Here is a 26,781-nt window from a genome sequence, read left to right as displayed (position 1 = left end):
AGGTTAGTAACACTACTACAGGTTAGTAACACTACTACAGGGTAATAACACTACTACAGGGTAATAACACTACTGCAGGTTAATAACACTACTACAGGTTAATAACACTACTACAGGTTAATAACACTACTACAGGGTAATAACACTACTACAGGTTAATAACACTACTACAGGGTAATAACACTACTACAGGGTAGTAACACTACTACAGGGTAATAAATAACACTACTACAGATTAATAACACTACTACAGGGTAGTAACACTACTACAGGTTAGTAACACTACTACAGGGTAATAACACTACTACAGGGTAATAACACTACTACAGGTTAATAACACTACTACAGGGTAGTAACACTACTACAGGGTAGTAACACTACTACAGGGTAATAACACTACTACAGGGTAATAACACTACTAGCTACTACAGGGTAATAACACTACTACAGGGTAGTAACACTACTACAGGTTAGTAACACTACTACAGGGTAGTAACACTACTACAGGGTAATAACACTACTACAGGGTAGTAACACTACTACAGGGTAGTAACACTACTACAGGGTAGTAACACTACTACAGGGTAGTAACACTACTACAGGTTAGTAACACTACTACAGGGTAGTAACACTACTACAGGGTAATAACACTACTAGCTACTACAGGGTAATAACACTACTACAGGGTAATAACACTACTAGCTACTACAGGGTAGTAACACTACTACAAGGTAATAACACTACTACAGGGTAATAACACTACTACAGGTTAGTAACACTACTACAGGGTAGTAACACTACTACAGGGTAATAACACTACTACAGGGTAGTAACACTACTACAGGGTAGTAACACTACTACAGGTTAGTAACACTACTACAGGGTAGTAACACTACTACAGGGTAGTAACACTACTACAGGGTAGTAACACTACTACATGTTAATAACACTACTACAGGGTAGTAACACTACTACAGGTTAGTAACACTACTACAGGGTAATAACACTACTACAGGTTAATAACACTACTACAGGGTAGTAACACTACCCCCACTCTCCTCTCTCCCTCGCCACCTCCCACTCTCCCCCCACTCTCCTCTCTCCCTCGCCACCTCCCACTCTCCCCCCTACTCTCCTCTCTCCCTCGCCACCTCCCACTCTCCCCCACTCTCCTCTCTCCTCGCCACCTCCCACTCTCCCCCCTACTCTCCTCTCGCCCCTCGCCACCTCCCACTCTCCCCCCACTCTCCTCTCTCCCTCGCCACCTCCCACTCTCCCCCTACTCTCCTCTCTCCCTCGCCACCTCCCACTCTCCCCCCACTCTCCTCTCTCCCTCGCCACATCCCACTCTCTCCTCGCCACCTCCCACTCTCCCCCACTCTCCTCTTCCCCCACGCCTTCTCCCACGCCTTCTCCCACTCTCCTGTCTCCCCACGCCACATCCCACTCCCCCCCACTCTCCTCTCTCCTCGCCACCTCCCACTCTCTCCCTCGCCACCTCCCACTCTCCCCCACTCTCCTCTCCCCCACGCCACCTCCCACTCTCCCCCCACTCTCCACTCTCCCCCCACTCTCCTCTCTCCTGTAGGTGTTTTACATGGCGTCTGCCCATGGGTCTGTGTACAGAGGTGTTTGACTTCATGCAGGCCTTGAGTGAGAATGGGACTGGAGACAACCACCCTTCCACGGTCTTCATACACGAAGGAAAGGAGAAGGAGAAGTGGGTGTGCATGGAGAGAGGGGAGGTGGGCATGGAGAGAGGGGAGGTGGGCATGGAGAGAGGGGAGGTGGGCATGGAGAGAGGGGAGGTGGGCATGGAGAGAGGGGAGGTGGGCATGGAGAATGAGAGAGGGGAGGTGGGCACGGAGAGAGGGGAGGTGGGCACGGAGAGAGGGGCGGTGTGCACGGAGAGAGGGGAGGAGAGAAGTGAGAATAAAATGAAGAATATGGAAAGAGGGGAGGAGGAGAGAGAAAAAGAGAAAGATGAAGATATGGAGACTGAAGACAGAGGGAAGAACACAGAGAACGAGGAGGAGAACGAGGACAACGCGGCCCACAACCAAGCGGAAGAACAGGTCTCGTCTTTTACCGTCCATGGAGTTGACTCTACCTCCGGGGGCCCTGCCTCCTGTCCTCTCACCCAGACGGAGGAGCCGGAGTCGGGGACAGCACCCGGCCCTGCCTCCTGTCCTCTCACCCAGACGGAGGAGCCGGAGTCGGGGACAGCACCCGGCCCTGCCTCCTGTCCTCTCACCCAGACGGAGGAGCTGGAGTCGGGGACAGCACCCGGCCCTGCCTCCTGTCCTCTCACCCAGACGGAGGAGCTGGAGTCGGGGACAGCACCCGGCCCTGCCTCCTGTCCTCTCACCCAGACGGAGGAGCCGGAGTCGGGGACAGCACCCGGGGACCCTGCCTCCTGTCCTCTCACCCAGACAGAGGAGCCGGAGTCGGGGACAGCACCCGGGGACCCTGCCTCCTGTCCTCTCACCCAGACAGAGGAGCCGGAGTCGGGGAAAGCACCCGGCCTTGACCCCTCTCTCCCTCTGGATCTCACGGAGGTGGGTTTAGTTCCCTTGTGGTTTGTAGTATTTAAGAGTGAAACGTTTCCTCTCCAAAGCTGAAAAAGCCAGTGCCACTTCCTAAACATATTTGCAACAGCCTTCATATGTACTTTAGCTCTGATGCTGATTCCTCTGTTCAGTTCACACACTGTTTAATTGGGTTTAATGAGATGACCTGTATAAGGTAACGGAGTTCATAAATGTTCCGTTAATTAAATCACGCGTTCTCCAGATGTTGCAGTTCTCCCTGGAGTCCCCGGGGGGCGCCACTCTGGCCTGTCTCAGTCTGATGACTCTGGGTCTGCTGTCAGTCCACGTCTCCATACCTGAACACATAGTGGTGTTGGACAGCACCATGGTGGACAATGAGGTGGTTAAGAGGTACACACACACCTACACACACAGCCACATGCACACCCCCACCCCCACACACACACACACATCCCCACACACACACATCCACCCCCACACACACAGCCACATGCACACATCCACCCCCACACACACATCCCCACACACACACATCCACCCCCACACACCCCCCCACACACATCCACCCCCACCCCCACACACACACCCCCACACACACATCCACCCCCACCCCCCACACACACCCTCACACACACACACACACATCCACCCCCACACACACCCCCACACACACATCCACCCCCACCCCCACACACATCCACCCCCACCCCCCACACACCCCCCACACACACATCCACCCCCACCCCCACACACACCCTCACACACACACACACACACACACATCCACCCCCACACACACATCCAACCCCCAAACACACACACATCCACCCCCACACACACATCCACCCCCCCCCACACACACACACACATACCCCCCCCCCCACATCCACCCCTTTCTCTGGCACTCCTTCTTTCTCTCTGTCTAAAATGAAAAGTTGTTTCTCCAAATTAGTTTTTCTCATGTAGCTCCAGATCTATATTATTATACAGTCCCCTATAGTCCCAGATCCATATTATTATACAGTCCCCTATAGCCCCAGATCCATATTATTATACAGTCCCCTATAGCCCCAGATCCATATTATTATACAGTCCCCTATAGTCCCAGATCCATATTATTATACAGTCCCCTATAGCCCCAGATCCATATTATTATACAGTCCCAGATCCATATTATTATACAGTCCCCTATAGCCCCAGATCCATATTATTATACAGTCCCAGATCCATATTATTATACAGTCCCCTATAGCCCCAGATCCATATTATTATACAGTCCCCTATAGCCCCAGATCCATATTATTATACAGTCCCAGATCCATATTATTATACAGTCCCCTATAGCCCCAGATCCATATTATTATACAGTCCCCTATAGCCCCAGATCCATATTATTATACAGTCCCCTATAGCCCCAGATCCATATTATTATACAGTCCCCTATAGCCCCAGATCCATATTATTATACAGTCCCCTATAGCCCCAGATCCATATTATTATACAGTCCCCTATAGCCCCAGATCCATATTATTATACAGTCCCCTATAGCCCCAGATCCATATTATTATACAGTCCCCTATAGCCCCAGATCCATATTATTATACAGTCCCCTATAGCCCCAGATCCATATTATTATACAGTCCCCTATAGCCCCAGATCCATATTATTATACAGTCCCCTATAGCCCCAGATCCATATTATTATACAGTCCCCTATAGCCCCAGATCCATATTATTATACAGTCCCCTATAGCCCCAGATCCATATTATTATACAGTCCCCTATAGCCCCAGATCCATATTATTATACAGTCCCCTATAGCCCCAGATCCATATTATTATACAGCCCCAGATCCATATTATTATACAGTCCCCTATAGCCCCAGATCCATATTATTATACAGCCCCAGATCCATATTATTATACAGTCCCCTATAGCCCCATATCCATATTATTATACAGCCCCAGATCCATATTATTATACAGTCCCCTATAGCCCCAGATCCATATTATTATACAGTCCCCTATAGCCCAGATCCATATTATTATACAGTCCCCTATAGCCCCAGATCTATATTATTATACAGTCCCCTATAGCCTCAGATCCATATTATTATACAGTCCCCTATAGCCCCAGATCCATATTATTATACAGTCCCCTATAGCCCCAGATCCATATTATTATACAGTCCCCTATAGCCCCAGATCCATATTATTATACAGTCCCCTATAGCCCCAGATCCATATTATTATACAGTCCCCTATAGCCCCAGATCCATATTATTATACAGTCCCCTATAGCCCCAGATCCATATTATTATACAGTCCCCTATAGCCCCAGATCCATATTATTATACAGTCCCCTATAGCCCCAGATCCATATTATTATACAGTCCCCTATAGCCCCAGATCCATATTATTATACAGTCCCCTATAGCCCCATATCCATATTATTATACAGCCCCAGATCCATATTATTATACAGTCCCCTATAGCCCCAGATCCATATTATTATACAGTCCCCTATAGTACCAGATCCATATTATTATACAGTCCCCTATAGTACCAGATCCATATTATTATACAGTCCCCTATAGCCCCAGATCTATATTATTATACAGTCCCCTATAGCCCCAGATCTATATTATTATACAGTCCCCTATAGCCCCAGATCCATATTATTATACAGTCCCCTATAGCCCAGATCTATATTATTATACAGTCCCCTATAGCCCCAGATCCATATTATTATACAGTCCCAGATCCATATTATTATACAGTCCCCTATAGCCCCAGATCTATATTATTATACAGTCCCCTATAGCCCCAGATCCATATTATTATACAGTCCCAGATCCATATTATTATACAGTCCCAGATCCATATTATTATACAGTCCCAGATCCATATTATTATACAGTCCCCTATAGCCCCAGATCCATATTATTATACAGTCCCCTATAGCCCCAGATCCATATTATTATACAGTCCCCTATAGCCCCAGATCCATATTATTATACAGTCCCCTATAGCCCCAGATCCATATTATTATACAGTCCCCTATAGCCCCAGATCCATATTATTATACAGTCCCCTATAGCCCCAGATCCATATTATTATACAGTCCCCTATAGCCCCAGATCCATATTATTATACAGTCCCCTATAGCCCCAGATCCATATTATTATACAGTCCCCTATAGCCCCAGATCCATATTATTATACAGTCCCCTATAGCCCCAGATCCATATTATTATACAGCCCCAGATCCATATTATTATACAGTCCCCTATAGCCCCAGATCCATATTATTATACAGCCCCAGATCCATATTATTATACAGTCCCCTATAGCCCCATATCCATATTATTATACAGCCCCAGATCCATATTATTATACAGTCCCCTATAGCCCCAGATCCATATTATTATACAGTCCCCTATAGCCCAGATCCATATTATTATACAGTCCCCTATAGCCCCAGATCTATATTATTATACAGTCCCCTATAGCCTCAGATCCATATTATTATACAGTCCCCTATAGCCCCAGATCCATATTATTATACAGTCCCCTATAGCCCCAGATCCATATTATTATACAGTCCCCTATAGCCCCAGATCCATATTATTATACAGTCCCCTATAGCCCCAGATCCATATTATTATACAGTCCCCTATAGCCCCAGATCCATATTATTATACAGTCCCCTATAGCCCCAGATCCATATTATTATACAGTCCCCTATAGCCCCAGATCCATATTATTATACAGTCCCCTATAGCCCCAGATCCATATTATTATACAGTCCCCTATAGCCCCATATCCATATTATTATACAGCCCCAGATCCATATTATTATACAGTCCCCTATAGCCCCAGATCCATATTATTATACAGTCCCCTATAGTACCAGATCCATATTATTATACAGTCCCCTATAGTACCAGATCCATATTATTATACAGTCCCCTATAGCCCCAGATCTATATTATTATACAGTCCCCTATAGCCCCAGATCTATATTATTATACAGTCCCCTATAGCCCCAGATCCATATTATTATACAGTCCCCTATAGCCCAGATCTATATTATTATACAGTCCCCTATAGCCCCAGATCCATATTATTATACAGTCCCAGATCCATATTATTATACAGTCCCCTATAGCCCCAGATCTATATTATTATACAGTCCCCTATAGCCCCAGATCCATATTATTATACAGTCCCAGATCCATATTATTATACAGTCCCAGATCCATATTATTATACAGTCCCAGATCCATATTATTATACAGTCCCCTATAGCCCCAGATCCATATTATTATACAGTCCCCTATAGCCCCAGATCCATATTATTATACAGTCCCCTATAGCCCCAGATCCATATTATTATACAGTCCCCTATAGCCCCAGATCCATATTATTATACAGTCCCCTATAGCCCCAGATCCATATTATTATACAGTCCCCTATAGCCCCAGATCCATATTATTATACAGTCCCCTATAGCCCCAGATCCATATTATTATACAGTCCCCTATAGCCCCAGATCCATATTATTATACAGTCCCCTATAGCCCCAGATCCATATTATTATACAGTCCCCTATAGCCCCAGATCCATATTATTATACAGCCCCAGATCCATATTATTATACAGTCCCCTATAGCCCCAGATCCATATTATTATACAGCCCCAGATCCATATTATTATACAGTCCCCTATAGCCCCATATCCATATTATTATACAGCCCCAGATCCATATTATTATACAGTCCCCTATAGCCCCAGATCCATATTATTATACAGTCCCCTATAGCCCAGATCCATATTATTATACAGTCCCCTATAGCCCCAGATCTATATTATTATACAGTCCCCTATAGCCTCAGATCCATATTATTATACAGTCCCCTATAGCCCCAGATCCATATTATTATACAGTCCCCTATAGCCCCAGATCCATATTATTATACAGTCCCCTATAGCCCCAGATCCATATTATTATACAGTCCCCTATAGCCCCAGATCCATATTATTATACAGTCCCCTATAGCCCCAGATCCATATTATTATACAGTCCCCTATAGCCCCAGATCCATATTATTATACAGTCCCCTATAGCCCCAGATCCATATTATTATACAGTCCCCTATAGCCCCAGATCCATATTATTATACAGTCCCCTATAGCCCCAGATCCATATTATTATACAGTCCCCTATAGCCCCATATCCATATTATTATACAGCCCCAGATCCATATTATTATACAGTCCCCTATAGCCCCAGATCCATATTATTATACAGTCCCCTATAGTACCAGATCCATATTATTATACAGTCCCCTATAGTACCAGATCCATATTATTATACAGTCCCCTATAGCCCCAGATCTATATTATTATACAGTCCCCTATAGCCCCAGATCTATATTATTATACAGTCCCCTATAGCCCCAGATCCATATTATTATACAGTCCCCTATAGCCCAGATCTATATTATTATACAGTCCCCTATAGCCCCAGATCCATATTATTATACAGTCCCAGATCCATATTATTATACAGTCCCCTATAGCCCCAGATCCATATTATTATACAGTCCCCTATAGTACCAGATCCATATTATTATACAGTCCCCTATAGCCCCAGATCCATATTATTATACAGCCCCAGATCCATATTATTATACAGTCCCAGATCCATATTATTATACAGTCCCCTATAGCCTCAGATCCATATTATTATACAGTCCCCTATAGCCCCAGATCCATATTATTATACAGTCCCCTATAGCCCCAGATCTATATTATTATACAGTCCCCTATAGCCCCAGATCTATATTATTATACAGTCCCCTATAGCCCCAGATCCATATTATTATACAGTCCCCTATAGCCCAGATCTATATTATTATACAGTCCCCTATAGCCCCAGATCCATATTATTATACAGTCCCAGATCCATATTATTATACAGTCCCCTATAGCCCCAGATCCATATTATTATACAGTCCCCTATAGTACCAGATCCATATTATTATACAGTCCCCTATAGCCCCAGATCCATATTATTATACAGCCCCAGATCCATATTATTATACAGTCCCAGATCCATATTATTATACAGTCCCCTATAGCCTCAGATCCATATTATTATACAGTCCCCTATAGCCCCAGATCCATATTATTATACAGTCCCCTATAGCCCCAGATCCATATTATTATACAGTCCCCTATAGCCCCAGATCCATATTATTATACAGTCCCCTATAGTACCAGATCCATATTATTATACAGTCCCCTATAGCCCCAGATCCATATTATTATACAGTCCCCTATAGTACCAGATCCATATTATTATACAGTCCCCTATAGCCCCAGATCCATATTATTATACAGTCCCCTATAGCCCCAGATCCATATTATTATACAGTCCCCTATAGCCCCAGATCCATATTATTATACAGTCCCCTATAGCCCCAGATCCATATTATTATTATACAGTCCCCTATAGCCCCAGATCCATATTATTATACAGTCCCCTATAGCCCCAGATCCATATTATTATACAGTCCCCTATAGCCCCAGATCTATATTATTATACAGTCCCCTATAGCCCCAGATCCATATTATTATACAGCCCCAGATCCATATTATTATACAGTCCCCTATAGCCCCAGATCCATATTATTATACAGTCCCCTATAGCCCCAGATCTATATTATTATACAGTCCCCTATAGCCCCAGATCCATATTATTATACAGTCCCCTATAGCCCCAGATCCATATTATTATACAGTCCCCTATAGCCCCAGATCCATATTATTATACAGTCCCCTATAGTACCAGATCCATATTATTATACAGTCCCCTATAGCCTCAGATCCATATTATTATACAGTACAATTATAAAATCCAGAGTATAGAGACACCAGGCTGGAGTGTAGAGACAAATCCATAGAGTATAGAGACAAATCCATAGAGTATAGAGACAAATCCATAGAGTATAGAGACAAATCCATAGAGACAAATCCATAGAGACAAATCCATAGAGACAAATCCATAGAGACAAATCCATAGAGACAAATCCATAGAGACAAATCCATAGAGACAAATCCATAGAGACAAATCCATAGAGACAAATCCATAGAGACAAATCCATAGAGACAAATCCATAGAGACAAATCCATAGAGACAAATCCATAGAGACAAATCCATAGAGACAAATCCATAGAGACAAATCCATAGAGACAAATCCATAGAGACAAATCCATAGAGACAAATCCATAGAGTATAGAGACAAATCCATAGAGTATAGAGACAAATCCATAGAGTATAGAGACAAATCCATAGAGTATAGAGACAAATCCATAGAGTATAGAGACAAATCCATAGAGTATAGAGACAAATCCATAGAGTATAGAGACAAATCCATAGAGTATAGAGACAAATCCATAGAGTATAGAGACAAATCCATAGAGTATAGAGACAAATCCATAGAGTATAGAGACAAATCCATAGAGTATAGAGACAAATCCATAGAGTATAGAGACAAATCCATAGAGTATAGAGACAAATCCATAGAGTATAGAGACAAATCCATAGAGTATAGAGACACCATGCTGGAGTATAGAGACACCATGCTGGAGTATAGAGACACCATGCTGGAGTATAGAGACACCATGCTGGAGTATAGAGACACCATGCTGGAGTATAGAGACACCACGCTGGAGTATAGAGACACCACGCTGGAGTATAGAGACACCACGCTGGAGTATAGAGACACCACGCTGGAGTATAGAGACACCACGCTGGAGTATAGAGACACCACGCTGGAGTATAGAGACACCACGCTGGAGTATAGAGACACCACGCTGGAGTATAGAGACACCACGCTGGAGTATAGAGACACCACGCTGGAGTATAGAGACACCACGCTGGAGTATAGAGACACCACGCTGGAGTATAGAGACACCACGCTGGAGTATAGAGACACCACGCTGGAGTATAGAGACACCACGCTGGAGTATAGAGACACCACGCTGGAGTATAGAGACACCACGCTGGAGTATAGAGACACCACGCTGGAGTATAGAGACACCACGCTGGAGTATAGAGACACCACGCTGGAGTATAGAGACACCACGCTGGAGTATAGAGACACCACGCTGGAGTATAGAGACACCACGCTGGAGTATAGAGACACCACGCTGGAGTATAGAGACACCAGGCTGGAGTATAGAGACACCAGGCTGGAGTATAGAGACACCAGGCTGGAGTATAGAGACACATCTACCATGCTCATCTCTCTCTCTCTCTGCCCCCGTCTGTCTCTCTCTCTCTCTCTGCCCCCGTCTGTCTCTCTCTCTCTCTGCCCCCGTCTGTCTCTCTCTCTCTCTGCCCCCGTCTGTCTCTCTCTCTCTCTGCCCCCGTCTGTCTCTCTCTCTCTGCCCCCGTCTGTCTCTCTCCCTCTCTCTGCCCCCGTCTGTCTCTCTCTCTCTCTCTGCCCCCGTCTGTCTCTCTCTCTCTCTCTCTCTCTCTCTCTGCCCCCGTCTGTCTCTCTCTCTCTCTCTCTGCCCCCGTCTGTCTCTCTCTCTCTCTCTGCCCCCGTCTGTCTCTCTCTCAGTATCTCAGTGCTGGCTGAGGATGATGATGATGAAGAGGAGAACGAGGGGCGGAGTCGGATCGAGGTCAGGGCTCACAAGGCGTCCCACACCAAGTACCTGATGATGCGTGGATACTGCGTTCCCGGGATCGTCAACCTCCGAAACCTCAACACCAACGATAGTATCGTGGTGGAATCGTGCACCATGAGACTACATCTACGACACACACCTGTACACACACTGTTTACTACCCAGGGTAGGTACACACACCTGTACACACACTGTTTACTACCCAGGGTAGGTACACACACCTGTACACACACTGTTTACTACCCAGGGTAGGTACACACACTGTTTACTACCCAGGGTAGGTACACACACCTGTACACACACACTGTTTACTACCCAGGGTAGGTACACACACCTGTACACACACTGTTTACTACCCAGGGTAGGTACACACACCTGTACACACACTGTTTACTACCCAGGGTAGGTACACACACCTGTACACACACTGTTTACTACCCAGGGTAGGTACACACACTGTTTACTACCCAGGGTAGGTACACACACCTGTACACACACACTGTTTACTACCCAGGGTAGGTACACACACCTGTACACACACTGTTTACTACCCAGGGTAGGTACACACACCTGTACACACACTGTTTACTACCCAGGGTAGGTACACACACCTGTACACACACTGTTTACTACCCAGGGTAGGTACACACACTGTTTACTACCCAGGGTAGGTACACACACCTGTACACACACACTGTTTACTACCCAGGGTAGGTACACACACCTGTACACACACTGTTTACTACCCAGGGTAGGTACACACACCTGTACACACACTGTTTACTACCCAGGGTAGGTACACACACCTGTACACACACTGTTTACTACCCAGGGTAGGTACACACACTGGTTACTACCCAGGGTAGGTACACACACCTGTACACACACACTGTTTACTACCCAGGGTAGGTACACACACCTGTACACACACTGTTTACTACCCAGGGTAGGTACACACACCTGTACACACACTGTTTACTACCCAGGGTAGGTACACACACCTGTACACACACTGTTTACTACCCAGGGTAGGTACACACACCTGTACACACACTGTTTACTACCCAGGGTAGGTACACACACTGTTTACTACCCAGGGTAGGTACACACACCTGTACACACACACTGTTTACTACCCAGGGTAGGTACACACACCTGTACACACACTGTTTACTACCCAGGGTAGGTACACACACCTGTACACACACTGTTTACTACCCAGGGTAGGTACACACACTGTTTACTACCCAGGGTAGGTACACACACTGTTTACTACCCAGGGTAGGTACACACACCTGTACACACACTGTTTACTACCCAGGGTAGGTACACACACTGTTTACTACCCAGGGTAGGTACACACACTGTTTACTACCCAGGGTAGGTACACACACCTGTACACACACTGTTTACTACCCAGGGTAGGTACACACACTGTTTACTACCCAGGGTAGGTACACACACCTGTACACACACTGTTTACTACCCAGGGTAGGTACACACACTGTTTACTACCCAGGGTAGGTACACACACCTGTACACACACTGTTTACTACCCAGGGTAGGTACACACACTGTTTACTACCCAGGGTAGGTACACACACCTGTACACACACTGTTTACTACCCAGGGTAGGTACACACACTGTTTACTACCCAGGGTAGGTACACACACTGTTTACTACCCAGGGTAGGTACACACACTGTTTACTACCCAGGGTAGGTACACACACCTGTACACACACTGTTTACTACCCAGGGTAGGTACACACACTGTTTACTACCCAGGGTAGGTACACACACCTGTACACACACTGTTTACTACCCAGGGTAGGTACACACACCTGTACACACACTGTTTACTACCCAGGGTAGGTACACACACCTGTACACACACACTGTTTACTACCCAGGGTAGGTACACACACTGTTTACTACCCAGGGTAGGTACACACACTGTTTACTACCCAGGGTAGGTACACACACTGTTTACTACCCAGGGTAGGTACACACACTGTTTACTACCCAGGGTAGGTACACACACTGTTTACTACCCAGGGTAGGTACACACACTGTTTACTACCCAGGGTAGGTACACACACTGTTTACTACCCAGGGTAGGTACACACACTGTTTACTACCCAGGGTAGGTACACACACTGTTTACTACCCAGGGTAGGTACACACACTGTTTACTACCCAGGGTAGGTACACACACTGTTTACTACCCAGGGTAGGTACACACACCTGTACACACACTGTTTACTACCCAGGGTAGGTACACACACCTGTACACACACTGTTTACTACCCAGGGTAGGTACACACACTGTTTACTACCCAGGGTAGGTACACACACCTGTACACACACTGTTTACTACCCAGGGTAGGTACACACACTGTTTACTACCCAGGGTAGGTACACACACTGTTTACTACCCAGGGTAGGTACACACACCTGTACACACACTGTTTACTACCCAGGGTAGGTACACACACCTGTACACACACTGTTTACTACCCAGGGTAGGTACACACACTGTTTACTACCCAGGGTAGGTACACACACTGTTTACTACCCAGGGTAGGTACACACACTGTTTACTACCCAGGGTAGGTACACACACTGTTTACTACCCAGGGTAGGTACACACACCTGTACACACACTGTTTACTACCCAGGGTAGGTACACACACTGTTTACTACCCAGGGTAGGTACACACACACTGTTTACTACCCAGGGTAGGTACACACACTGTTTACTACCCAGGGTAGGTACACACACTGTTTACTACCCAGGGTAGGTACACACACTGTTTACTACCCAGGGTAGGTACACACACTGTTTACTACCCAGGGTAGGTACACACACTGTTTACTACCCAGGGTAGGTACACACACTGTTTACTACCCAGGGTAGGTACACACACTGTTTACTACCCAGGGTAGGTACACACACTGTTTACTACCCAGGGTAGGTACACACACTGTTTACTACCCAGGGTAGGTACACACACTGTTTACTACCCAGGGTAGGTACACACACTGTTTACTACCCAGGGTAGGTACACACACTGTTTACTACCCAGGGTAGGTACACACACTGTTTACTACCCAGGGTAGGTACACACACTGTTTACTACCCAGGGTAGGTACACACACTGTTTACTACCCAGGGTAGGTACACACACTGTTTACTACCCAGGGTAGGTACACACACTGTTTACTACCCAGGGTAGGTACACACACTGTTTACTACCCAGGGTAGGTACACACACTGTTTACTACCCAGGGTAGGTACACACACTGTTTACTACCCAGGGTAGGTACACACACTGTTTACTACCCAGGGTAGGTACACACACTGTTTACTACCCAGGGTAGGTACACACACGGTTTACTACCCAGGGTAGGTACACACACTGTTTACTACCCAGGGTAGGTACACACACTGTTTACTACCCAGGGTAGGTACACACACTGTTTACTACCCAGGGTAGGTACACACACTGTTTACTACCCAGGGTAGGTACACACACTGTTTACTACCCAGGGTAGGTACACACACTGTTTACTACCCAGGGTAGGTACACACACTGTTTACTACCCAGGGTAGGTACACACACTGTTTACTACCCACACCTAAACATACACATAAGAATTCTCTCTCCCTCCTCTCTCTCTTCCCCTCCCTCGCCCTCCTCTCTCTCTTCCCCTCCCTCGCCCTCCTCTCTCTCTTCCCCTCCCTCGCCCTCCTCTCTCTCTCGCCCTCCTCTCTCCCTCCTCTCTCTCTCGCCCTCCTCTCTCCCTCCTCTCTCTCTTCCCCTCCACTCTCCCTCCTCTCTCCCTCGCCCTCCACTCTCCCTCCTCTCTCTCTTCCCCTCCCTCGCCCTCCACTCTCCCTCCTCTCTCTCTTCCCCTCCACTCTCCCTCCTCTCTCTCTTCCCCTCCCTCGCCCTCCACTCTCCCTCCTCTCTCTCTTCCCCTCCCTCGCCCTCCACTCTCCCTCCTCTCTCTCTTCCCCTCCACTCTCTCCTCCTCTCTCTCTTCCCCTCCCTCGCCCCCTCCACTCTCCCTCCTCTCTCTCTTCCCCTCCCTCGCCCTCCACTCTCCCTCCCTCTCTCTTCCCCTCCACTCTCCCTCCCTCTCTCTCTTCCCTCCACTCTCCCTCCTCTCTCTCTTCCCCTCCCTCGCCCTCCACTCTCCCTCCTCTCTCTCTTCCCCTCCTCGCCCTCCACTCTCCCTCCTCTCTCTCTTCCCCTCCCTCGCCCTCCACTCTCCCCTCCTCTCTCTCTTCCCCTCCCTCGCCCTCCACTCTCCCTCCTCTCTCTCTTCCCCTCCCTCTCTCCCTCCCTCTCTCTCTTCCCCTCCCTCGCCCTCCACTCTCCCTCCCTCTCTCTTCCCCTCCCTCGCCCCTCCACTCTCCCTCCTCTCTCTTCCCTCCTCGCCCTCCACTCTCCCTCCTCTCTCTTCCCTCCCTCGCCCTCCACTCTCCCTCCTCTCTCTCTTCCCCTCCTCGCCCTCCTCTCTCTCTCTTCCCTCCCTCGCCCTCCACTCTCCCTCCTCTCTCTCTTCCCCCCTCGCCCTCCACTCTCCCTCCTCTCTCTCTTCCCCTCCCTCGCCCTCCTCTCTCCCTCATCTCTGTCTTCCCCTCCCTCGCCCTCCACTCTCCCTCCTCTCTCTCTTCCCCTCCCTCGCCCTCCTCTCTCCCTCATCTCTGTCTTCCCCTCCCTCGCCCTCCTCTCTCTCTTCCCTCCCTCGCCCTCATCTCTCTTCCCCTCCCTCGCCCTCATCCTCTTCTCTCTCTTCCCCTCCCTCACCCTCCTCTCTCTCTTCCCCTCCCTCACCCTCCTCTCTCTCTTCCCCTCCCTCATCTCTCTCATCTCTCTCTTCCCCCTCGCCCTCTCTCCTTCATCCTCTCTCTCCTCCTCTCAGACTCTCCTCCCATAGACTTCTCCAGACACGGTCCCTCTCTCCTCCCCTCTTTACTCTCCCATTCCCTCAGAGCCCATCCCTCCTCCTCCTCCTCTCCCTCCTCCTCCCCCCTCCCCTTCTCCCCCTCCTCCTCCGTAGAGGTGTGTGAGGGGCGTCTGGTGACTCAGAGAGGGTATAGCCCAGAGGACATTGGTGCTGTGGCAGAGCTCAGAGCAACGCTGGAGAGACACGGAGCCTTCGGATTGGACAGGCGGGACCTGGTGACATCACACACACACCTGGCCGACCCGAGAGACGGACGGACCAGAGGTCTGCAGCGGTACATACAGGTAGAGACACTGAGACACAACATACAGGTAGAGACACACTGAGACACAACATACAGGTAGAGACACACTGAAACACACTGAAACACAACATACAGGTAGAGACACACTGAAACACACTGAAACACAACATACAGGTAGAGACACACTGAGACACACTGAAACAGAACATACAGGTAGAGACACACTGAAACAGAACATACAGGTAGAGACACACTGAGACAGAACATACAGGTAGAGACACACTGAGACAGAACATACAGGTAGAGACACACTGAGACAGAACATACAGGTAGAGACACTGAGACACAACATACAGGTAGAGACACACTGAGACACAACATACAGGTAGAGACACACTGAGACACAACATACAGGTAGAGACACACTGAGACACAACATACAGGTAGAGACACACTGAGACAGAACATACAGGTAGAGACACACTGAGACAGAACATACAGGTAGAGACACACTGAGACAGAACATACAGGTAGAGACACACTGAGACACAACATACAGGTAGAGACACACTGAGACACAACATACAGGTAGAGACACACTGAGACACAACATACAGGTAGAGACACACTGAGACACAACATACAGGTAGAGACACACTGAGACAGAACATACAGGTAGAGACACACTGAGACACAACATACAGGTAGAGACACACTGAGACACAACATACAGGTAGAGACACACTGAGACACAACATACAGGTAGAGACACACTGAGACAGAACATACAGGTAGAGACACACTGAGACACAACATACAGGTAGAGACACACTGAGACACAACATACAGGTAGAGACACACTGAGACACAACATACAGGTAGAGACACTGAGACAGAACATACATTTCCCTCCTCCCTAATTGGTCTCCTTCCCTGTCTATACTGAACCTCTGCTCTGTGATTGGTTCATGTGTCAATTTTCTCCTCTGTGATTGGCTGTAGGACTTGCTGGAGGAAGAGCTGGTGTTGGAGGTGGGAGGGAGCTCAGTGCGTCTGGTGTTAGTGAGTCACGCTGAGCCCTGGCTACTGACCTCCACAGAGAGTCAGAGAGACCGGCCACACCAAACCCAGCGAGGAGCCTCTGCCTTTGGGGACAGAAAGCACCACAACCCCCTCCTCCGCAAGAGAAGAATGGTGGCCCCCAGAGAGCATGAACCACGTAGTAAGAGAGGGAGAAGAGAAACGCTGATGGAGGAAGAGGAGGTTGAGAAGAGGGAGGAGACACCGGAGGAGGAGGAGGAGGAGAAGATGCAGCCTGAAGAGAAAGACAGGAACGAGACTGCAGAGGAGAGATGGATGAAGAGAAGAGAGGAGGAGGAAGGGAAAGAAGAAGAGAGGGTACAAGAGGAACCATCATCTACCATTGAGACAGAACAGAGCACAGGTGAGACTTCAGCTGACCCCCGTTAACTTCAGACTACAGCTGACCCCGTTAACTTCAGACTACAGCTGACCCCGTTACCCAGACTACAGCTGACCCCGTTAACTTCAGACTACAGCTGACCCCGTTACCCAGACTACAGCTGACCCCGTTAACTTCAGACTACAGCTGACCCCGTTACCCAGACTACAGCTGACCCCGTTATCCAGACTACAGCTGACCCCGTTATCCAGACTACAGCTGACCCCGTTACCCAGACTACAGCTGACCCCGTTACCCAGACTACAGCTGACCCCGTTAACCAGACTACAGCTGACCCCGTTAACCAGACTACAGCTGACCCCGTTAACCAGACTACAGCTGACCCCGTTAACCAGACTACAGCTGACCCCGTTAACCAGACTACAGCTGACCCCGTTACCCAGACTACAGCTGACCCCGTTACCCAGACTACAGCTGACCCCGTTACCCAGACTACAGCTGACCCCGTTACCCAGACTACAGCTGACCCTGTTACCCAGACTACAGCTGACCCCGTTACCCAGACTACAGCTGACCCCGTTACCCAGACTACAGCTGACCCCGTTACCCAGACTACAGCTGACCCCGTTACCCAGACTACAGCTGACCCCGTTACCCAGACTACAGCTGACCCCGTTACCCAGACTACAGCTGACCCCGTTACCCAGACTACAGCTGACCCCGTTACCCAGACTACAGCTGACCCCGTTACCCAGACTACAGCTGACCCCGTTACCCAGACTACAGCTGACCCCGTTACCCAGACTACAGCTGACCCCGTTACCCAGACTACAGCTGACCCCGTTAACCAGACTACAGCTGACCCCGTTAACCAGACTACAGCTGACCCCGTTAACCAGACTACAGCTGACCCCGTTAACCAGACTACAGCTGACCCCGTTAACCAGACTACAGCTGACCCCGTTAACCAGACTACAGCTGACCCCGTTAACCAGACTACAGCTGACCCCGTTAACCAGACTACAGCTGACCCCGTTAACCAGACTACAGCTGACCCCGTTAACCAGACTACAGCTGACCCCCGTTAACCAGACTACAGCTGACCCCCGTTAACCAGACCACTGAGACTACAGCTGACCCCGTTAACCAGACTACAGCTGACCCCGTTAACCAGACTACAGCTGACCCCGTTAACCAGACTACAGCTGACCCCGTTAACCAGACTACAGCTGACCCCGTTAACCAGACTACAGCTGACCCCGTTAACCAGACTACAGCTGACCCCGTTAACCAGACTACAGCTGACCCCGTTAACCAGACTACAGCTGACCCCGTTAACCAGACTACAGCTGACCCCGTTAACCAGACTACAGCTGACCCCGTTAACCAGACTACAGCTGACCCCGTTAACCAGACTACAGCTGACCCCGTTAACCAGACTACAGCTGACCCCGTTAACCAGACTACAGCTGACCCCCGTTAACCAGACTACAGCTGACCCCGTTACCCAGACTACAGCTGACCCCGTTACCCAGACTACAGCTGACCCCGTTACCCAGACTACAGCTGACCCCGTTAACCAGACTACAGCTGACCCCGTTAACCAGACCACTGAGACTACAGCTGACACCGTTACCCAGACTACAGCTGACACCGTTACCCAGACTACAGCTGACCCCGTTACCCAGACTACAGCTGACCCCGTTACCCAGACTACAGCTGACCCCGTTACCCAGACTACAGCTGACCCCGTTACCCAGACTACAGCTGACCCCGTTACCCAGACTACAGCTGACCCCGTTACCCAGACTACAGCTGACCCCGTTACCCAGACTACAGCTGACCCCGTTACCCAGACTACAGCTGACCCCGTTAATCAGACTACAGCTGACCCCGTTAACCAGACCACTGAGACTACAGCTGACACCGTTAACCAGACTACAGCTGACCCCGTTAACCAGACTACAGCTGACCCCCGTTAACCAGACCACTGAGACTACAGCTGACCCAGTTAACCAGACTACAGCTGACCCCGTTAACGAGACCACTGAGACTACAGCTGACCCCGTTAACCAGACCACTGAGACTACAGCTGACCCCCGTTAACGAGACCACTGAGACTACAGCTGACCCCGTTAATGAGACCACTGAGACTACAGCTGACCCCGTTAACCAGACCACTGAGACTACAGCTGACCCCCGTTAACCAGACCACTGAGACTACAGCTGACACCGTTAACCAGACTACAGCTGACCCCCGTTACCCAGACTACAGCTGACCCCGTTACCCAGACTACAGCTGACCCCGTTACCCAGACTACAGCTGACCCCGTTACCCAGACTACAGCTGACCCCGTTACCCAGACTACAGCTGACCCCGTTACCCAGACTACAGCTGACCCCGTTAACCAGACTACAGCTGACCCCGTTAACCAGACTACAGCTGACCCCCATTAACCAGACTACAGCTGACCCCCGTTAACCAGACTACAGCTGACCCCGTTAACCAGACTACAGCTGACCCCGTTAACCAGACTACAGCTGACCCCGTTAACCAGACTACAGCTGACCCCGTTAACCAGACTACAGCTGACCCCGTTAACCAGACTACAGCTGACCCCGTTAACCAGACTACAGCTGACCCCGTTAACCAGACTACAGCTGACCCCGTTACCCAGACTACAGCTGACCACGTTACCCAGACTACAGCTGACCCCCGTTAACCAGACTACAGCTGACCCCCGTTAACCAGACTACAGCTGACCCCGTTACCCAGACTACAGCTGACCCCGTTACCCAGACTACAGCTGACCCCGTTAACCAGACTACAGCTGACCCCGTTAACCAGACTACAGCTGACCCCGTTAACCAGACTACAGCTGACCCCGTTACCCAGACTACAGCTGACCACGTTACCCAGACTACAGCTGACCCCCGTTAACCAGACTACAGCTGACCCCCATTAACCAGACTACAGCTGACCCCGTTACCCAGACTACAGCTGACCCCGTTACCCAGACTACAGCTGACCCCGTTAACCAGACTACAGCTGACCCCGTTAACCAGACTACAGCTGACCCCGTTAACCAGACTACTGTCTGTTCACCGGTGTGTTTCATTGTGTTTTTTATTTTCCTCAGTGGGCGACGGCGAGAAGCCATTTTCATCTCTAGCTGAGGAAGAGGATGGTGAAGCTAGCACTCTGCGTGAGGAAGAGGATGGTGAAGCTAGCGGTCTGCCCGAGGAAGAGGATGGTGAAGCTAGCGGTCTGCGTGAGGAAGAGGATGGTGAAGCTAGCGGTCTGCGCGAGGAAGAGGACGACAGCGGCGGCGTGTGTGACGTGTCGTTCGTCAGTCGTCCGTGGCGTATCGTGGACGGCAGTCTGAACAGGCCGGTGTGTAAAGGCATGCTGGACGCTGTCCTCTACCACATCATGACCCGGCCTGGTTTACCAGAACACGTCTTGCTGGAACACTACAGAGGGGTCTTGCAGCCAGTGGTGGTACTGGACCTCGTGCAGGTAGGAACGACGACCACCTTTGGTGGGGCAGCTGATAAACATATATATATATAAATACTATACCGTCATTCCATTCAACAGCATTCCCAAAAATTAAACCTCATTCCATTCAACAGCATTCCCCAAAATTAAACCTCATTCCATTCAACAGCATTCCCCAAAATTAAACCTCATTCCATTCAACAGCATTCCCAAAAATTAAACCTCATTCCATTCAACAGCATTCCCAAAAATTAAACCTCATTCCATTCAACAGCATTCCCAAAAATTAAACCTCATTCCATTCAACAGCATTCCCAAAAATTAAACCTCATTCCATTCAACAGCATTCCCAAAAATTAAACCTCATTCCATTCAACAGCATTCCCAAAAATTAAACCTCATTCCATTCAACAGCATTCCCAAAAATTAAACCTCATTCCATTCAACAGCATTCCCAACAATTAAACCTCATTCCATTCAACAGCATTCCCAAAAATTACACCTCATTCCATTCAACGGCATTCCCCAAAATTAAACCTAGATCAGCTGATCATCGGGGATGTAGGCTAGATCAGCTGGGATGTAGGCTAGATCAGCTGGGATGTAGACTAGATCAGCTGGGATGTAGACTAGATCAGCTGGGATGTAGGCTAGATCAGCTGGGATGTAGACTAGATCAACTGATCAGCTGGGATGTAGACTAGATCAGCTGGGATGTAGACTAGATCAGCTGGGATGTAGACTAGATCAGCTGATCAGCTGGGATGTAGACTAGATCAGCTGGGATGTAGGCTAGATCAGCTGATCATCGTGGATGTAGGCTAGATCAGCTGGGATGTAGACTAGATCAGCTGGGATGTAGGCTAGATCAGCTGGGATGTAGACTAGATCAGCTGGGATGTAGGCTAGATCAGCTGGGATGTAGACTAGATCAGCTGATCATCGGGGATGTAGACTAGATCAGCTGGGATGTAGACTAGATCAGCTGGGATGTAGACTAGATCAGCTGTGATGTAGACTAGATCAGCTGGGATGTAGACTAGATCATCTGGGATGTAGGCTAGATCAGCTGATCATTGGGGATGTAGACTAGATCATCTGATCAGCTGGGATGTAGACTAGATCAGCTGGGATGTAGACTAGATCAGCTGGGATGTAGACTAGATCAGCTGATCAGCTGGGATGTAGACTAGATCAGCTGGGATGTAGACTAGATCAGCTGGGATGTAGACTAGATCAGCTGGGATGTAGACTAGATCAGCTGGGATGTAGACTAGATCAGCTGGGATGTAGACTAGATCAGCTGGGATGTAGACTAGATCAGCTGGGATGTAGACTAGATCAGCTGGGATGTAGACTAGATCAGCTGATCAGCTGGGATGTAGACTAGATCAGCTGGGATGTAGGCTAGATCAGCTGATCATCAGGGATGTAGACTAGATCAGCTGGGATGTAGACTAGATCAGCTGGGATGTAGACTAGATCAGCTGGGATGTAGACTAGATCAGCTGGGATGTAGACTACATCAGCTGGGATGTAGACTAGATCAGCTGGGATGTAGACTAGATCAGCTGGGATGTAGACTAGATCAGCTGGGATGTAGACTAGATCAGCTGGGATGTAGACTAGATCAGCTGGGATGTAGACTAGATCAGCTGATCATCAGGGATGTAGACTAGATCAGCTGGGATGTAGACTAGATCAGCTGATCAGCTGGGATGTAGACTAGATCAGCTGGGATGTAGACTAGATCAGCTGGGATGTAGACTAGATCAGCTGGGATGTAGACTAGATCAGCTGGGATGTAGACTAGATCAGCTGGGATGTAGACTAGATCAGCTGGGATGTAGACTAGATCAGCTGGGATGTAGACTAGATCAGCTGGGATGTAGACTAGATCAGCTGGGATGTAGACTAGATCAGCTGGGATGTAGACTAGATCAGCTGGGATGTAGACTAGATCAGCTGGGATGTAGACTAGATCAGCTGGGATGTAGGCTAGATCAGCTGATCATCGTGGATGTAGACTAGATCAGCTGGGATGTAGACTAGATCAGCTGGGATGTAGGCTAGATCAGCTGGGATGTAGACTAGATCAGCTGATCATCGTGGATGTATAATATAATAGTTATTTTTTGAATGGCAATTTGTTGCATTTAAAATGACAAAAGATAATTAAATACAACAGAGGAAAGTAACCAGCCGCTCCTTCACAGCTGCTGACATCACCAGTACTGGTCAGGCTCACTCATGTTCATCTCTCCCTCTTCTTCCCGCACACCTCTCCCCGTCCCTCCTCTGGTCCTCCTCTCCCCGTCCCTCCTCCTCTCCTGCACCTCTCCCCGTCCCTCCTCCTCTCCTGCACCTCTCCCCGTCCCTCCTCTGGTCCTTCTCTCTCCGTCCCTCCTCTCCCCGTCCCTCCTCTCCTGCTCCTCTCTCCGTCCCACCTCTCCCCGTCCCTCCTCTGGTCCTTCTCTCTCCCGTCCCTCCTCTCCCCGTCCCTCCTCTGGTCCTTCTCTCTCCGTCCCTCCTCTCCCCGTCCCTCCTCTCCTGCACCTCTCCCCGTCCCTCCTCTGGTCCTTCTCTCTCCCGTCCCTCCTCCTGCACCTCTCCCCGTCCCTCCTCTGGTCCTTCTCTCTCCCGTCCCTCCTCCTGCACCTCTCCCCGTCCCTCCTCTGGTCCTTCTCTCTCCCGTCCCTCCTCTGGTCCTTCTCTCTCCCGTCCCTCCTCTGGTCCTCCTCTCCCCGTCCCTCCTCTGGTCCTTCTCTCTCCCGTCCCTCCTCTCCTGTTCCTCTCCCCGTCCCTCCTCTGGTCCTTCTCTCTCCCGTCCCTCCTCTCCTGTTCCTCTCCCTGTCCCTCCTCTGGTCCTTCTCTCTCCCGTCCCTCCTCTCCTGCTCCTCTCCCTGTCCCTCCTCTGCTCCTCCTCTCCATGTCCCTCTTTTCCTACACCTCTCCCCGTCCCTCCTCCTGCTCCTCTCCCCGTCCCTCCTCCTGCACCTCTCCCCGTCCCTCCTCTGGTCCTTCTCTCTCCCGTCCCTCCTCTCCTGTTCCTCTCCCCGTCCCTCCTCTGGTCCTTCTCTCTCCCGTCCCTCCTCTCCTGTTCCTCTCCCTGTCCCTCCTCTGTTCCTGCACCTCTCCCCGTCCCTCCTCTCCTGCTCCTCTCCCCGTCCCTCCTCTCCTGCTCCTCTCCCCGTCCCTCCTCTGCTCCTCTCACCGCCCCTCCTCTGCTCCTGTCCCTCCTTCTGTTCCTCTCCTGCTCCTCTCCCCGTCCCTCCTCTCCTGCTCCTCTCCCGTCCCTCCTCTCCTGCTCCTCTCCCCGTCCCTCCTCTCCTGCTCCTCTCCCCGTCCCCTCTCCTGCTCCTCTCCCCGTCCCCTCTCCTGCTCCTCTCCCCGTCCCTCCTCTGCTCCTCCCTTCCTCCTCTCCTGTTCCTCTCCCTGTCCCTCCTTCTGTTCCTCCCCTCCTCCTCTCCTGCTCCTCTCCCCATCCCTCCTCTGCTCCTCTCCCTGTCCCTCCTTCTGTTCCCCCCCTCCTCCTCTCCTGCTCCTCTCCCCGTCCCTCCTCTGCTCCTCCTCTCCCCGTCCCTCCTCTGCTCCTCCTCTCCCCGTCCCTCCTCTCCTGTTCCTCTCCCCGTCCCTCCTTCTGTTCCTCCCCTCCTCCTCTCCCCGTCCCCTCTCCTGCTCCTCTCCCCGTCCCTCCTCTGCTCCCTCTCCCTGTCCCTCCTTCTGTTCCCCCCTCCTCCTCTCCTGCTCCTCTCCCCGCCCCTCCTCTGCTCCTCTCCCTGCCCCTCCTCTGCTCCTCTCCCCGCCCCTCCTCTGCTCCTCTCCCCGCCCCTCCTCTGCTCCTCTCCCCGTCCCTCCTCTGCTCCTCTCCCCGTCCCTCCTCTGCTCCTCTCCCCGTCCCTCCTCTGCTCCTCTCCCCGTCCCTCCTCTGCTCCTCTCCCCGTCCCTCCTCTGCTCCTCTCCCCGTCCCTCCTCTGCTCCTCTCCCCGTCCCTCCCTCTCTCCTCCTTGTCCCTCCTCTGCTCCTCTCCCCCTCTCCTGCTCCTCTCCCCATCCCCCCTCCTGCTCCTCTCCCCGTCTCTCCTCTCCTGCTCCTCTCCCCCTCTCATGCTCCTCTCCCCGTCCCTCCTCTCTCCTCCTTGTCCCTCTGCTCCTCCCCCCCTCCTGCTCCTCTCCCCGTCCCCCCCTGCTCCTCTCCCCCTCTCCTGCTCCTCTCCCCGTCTCTCCTCTCCTGCTCCTCTCCCCCCTCTCATGCTCCTCTCCCCGTCCCTCCTCTGCTCCTCCTCACTCCTCCCCTCAGGCCCTCGTTGAGTTGGGCTGTATCAAGAAGAAGTACGTGACCAGACGTCCCAAACCCTCCCTCTTCTCCCGTCCAGCCGCCGTCCTCATGGTGGGGGAGGAGAGAGAGGGAGAGACGGGGGTGAGGCTGGAGGAGACGGGGGTGAGGCTGGAGGAGACGGGGGTAAGACCGGCTGAGACGACCACTGTGTTCTATGAGCCGACCATCGACTGCTGTCTGCGTCTAGGACAGGTTTTACCCCATGAAAACAACTGGAACCAGTGGGTCCAGTTCGCACAACATGAGAACAAACAGTAAGGACTGGAGTTAAAACTGATCTGGGTTCTAATTCTTTAGTACCTCGCTGTACTGAAACGTTTTTATACTGAAAATGTTTTGCAACAAAAAAAGTTTATATTGTGAAAAATGAAAGTTAGTCCCTATGATTCTGTTGTTAGTGGATACACACCAGGACTGCTAGGGGACGGGAGTTTTACTTGATCACGATTAATAGGCCCAGGAGTTAAAACAACAAGTTTCTTCACAGTGGTTAACCCAAAGATCTTTAGTTCTGACTCTTACCGGACAGCAAGATTAGATTTTAGCTATAAAAAAAAATGCTGTTTAGTTTCAGTTGTAGTGACACAGATCTCTGGGAATTAGTTTCACATCTTAGATGTCCTTTCATTGGGGAAAACATGTTATGGTTTCATCTCAGTTTTGTTATTGTTTTCTTGAAAGTGTGATTTAATAAAAAGTTAAAATTGTGAAATGAAAGTCGTGATGCTTTAAAAAAAATCTAAGATGAAACAAGTTATTTAGTTTATTTTTTAAAAGAGAGAAGAGTCGCTTTGTTTTATGGTTTGTCAACATGGACACAGAACTGTTCAATACATAACTTCATGTTTTCACTTTATTCAGCATGAAAAGTATATTGCTGCTGGTTCAGTAACCTGCCCTGTTGCTGGGTCAGTAACCAGCCCTGTTGCTGGGTCAGTAACCAGCCCTGTTGCTGGGTCAGTAACCTGCCCTGTTGCTGGTTCATCAACCTGCCCTGTTGCTGGTTCAGTAACCTGCCCTGTTGCTGGTTCAGTAACCTG

General features: G+C 49.7%; 1 protein-coding gene across 1 annotated transcript in view; it reads left to right on the top strand.

Annotated features, from left to right (window-relative positions):
* The window catches only part of LOC124018418 (general transcription factor 3C polypeptide 1-like), a 137,570-nt gene extending 111,122 nt beyond the window's left edge, over nt 1–26,448 (top strand). The window contains exons 33-40 of the mRNA XM_046333728.1: nt 1,589–1,754; nt 1,869–2,558; nt 2,794–2,942; nt 11,186–11,421; nt 16,190–16,518; nt 17,481–17,922; nt 21,042–21,421; nt 25,703–26,448. Of these exons, the coding sequence (XP_046189684.1) occupies nt 1,589–1,754; nt 1,869–2,558; nt 2,794–2,942; nt 11,186–11,421; nt 16,190–16,518; nt 17,481–17,922; nt 21,042–21,421; nt 25,703–25,999 (2,689 nt within the window). The 3' untranslated portion in view covers nt 26,000–26,448. The remainder of the gene's footprint in view (nt 1–1,588; nt 1,755–1,868; nt 2,559–2,793; nt 2,943–11,185; nt 11,422–16,189; nt 16,519–17,480; nt 17,923–21,041; nt 21,422–25,702) is intronic.
* The last annotated feature ends 333 nt before the right edge of the window (nt 26,449–26,781 follow it).

The sequence above is a fragment of the Oncorhynchus gorbuscha genome, unplaced genomic scaffold (genome assembly GCF_021184085.1).
Source record: "Oncorhynchus gorbuscha isolate QuinsamMale2020 ecotype Even-year unplaced genomic scaffold, OgorEven_v1.0 Un_scaffold_505, whole genome shotgun sequence".
NCBI classification, from domain to species: Eukaryota; Metazoa; Chordata; class Actinopteri; order Salmoniformes; family Salmonidae; genus Oncorhynchus; species Oncorhynchus gorbuscha.
This window is presented reverse-complemented; position numbering and strand designations above follow the sequence as displayed.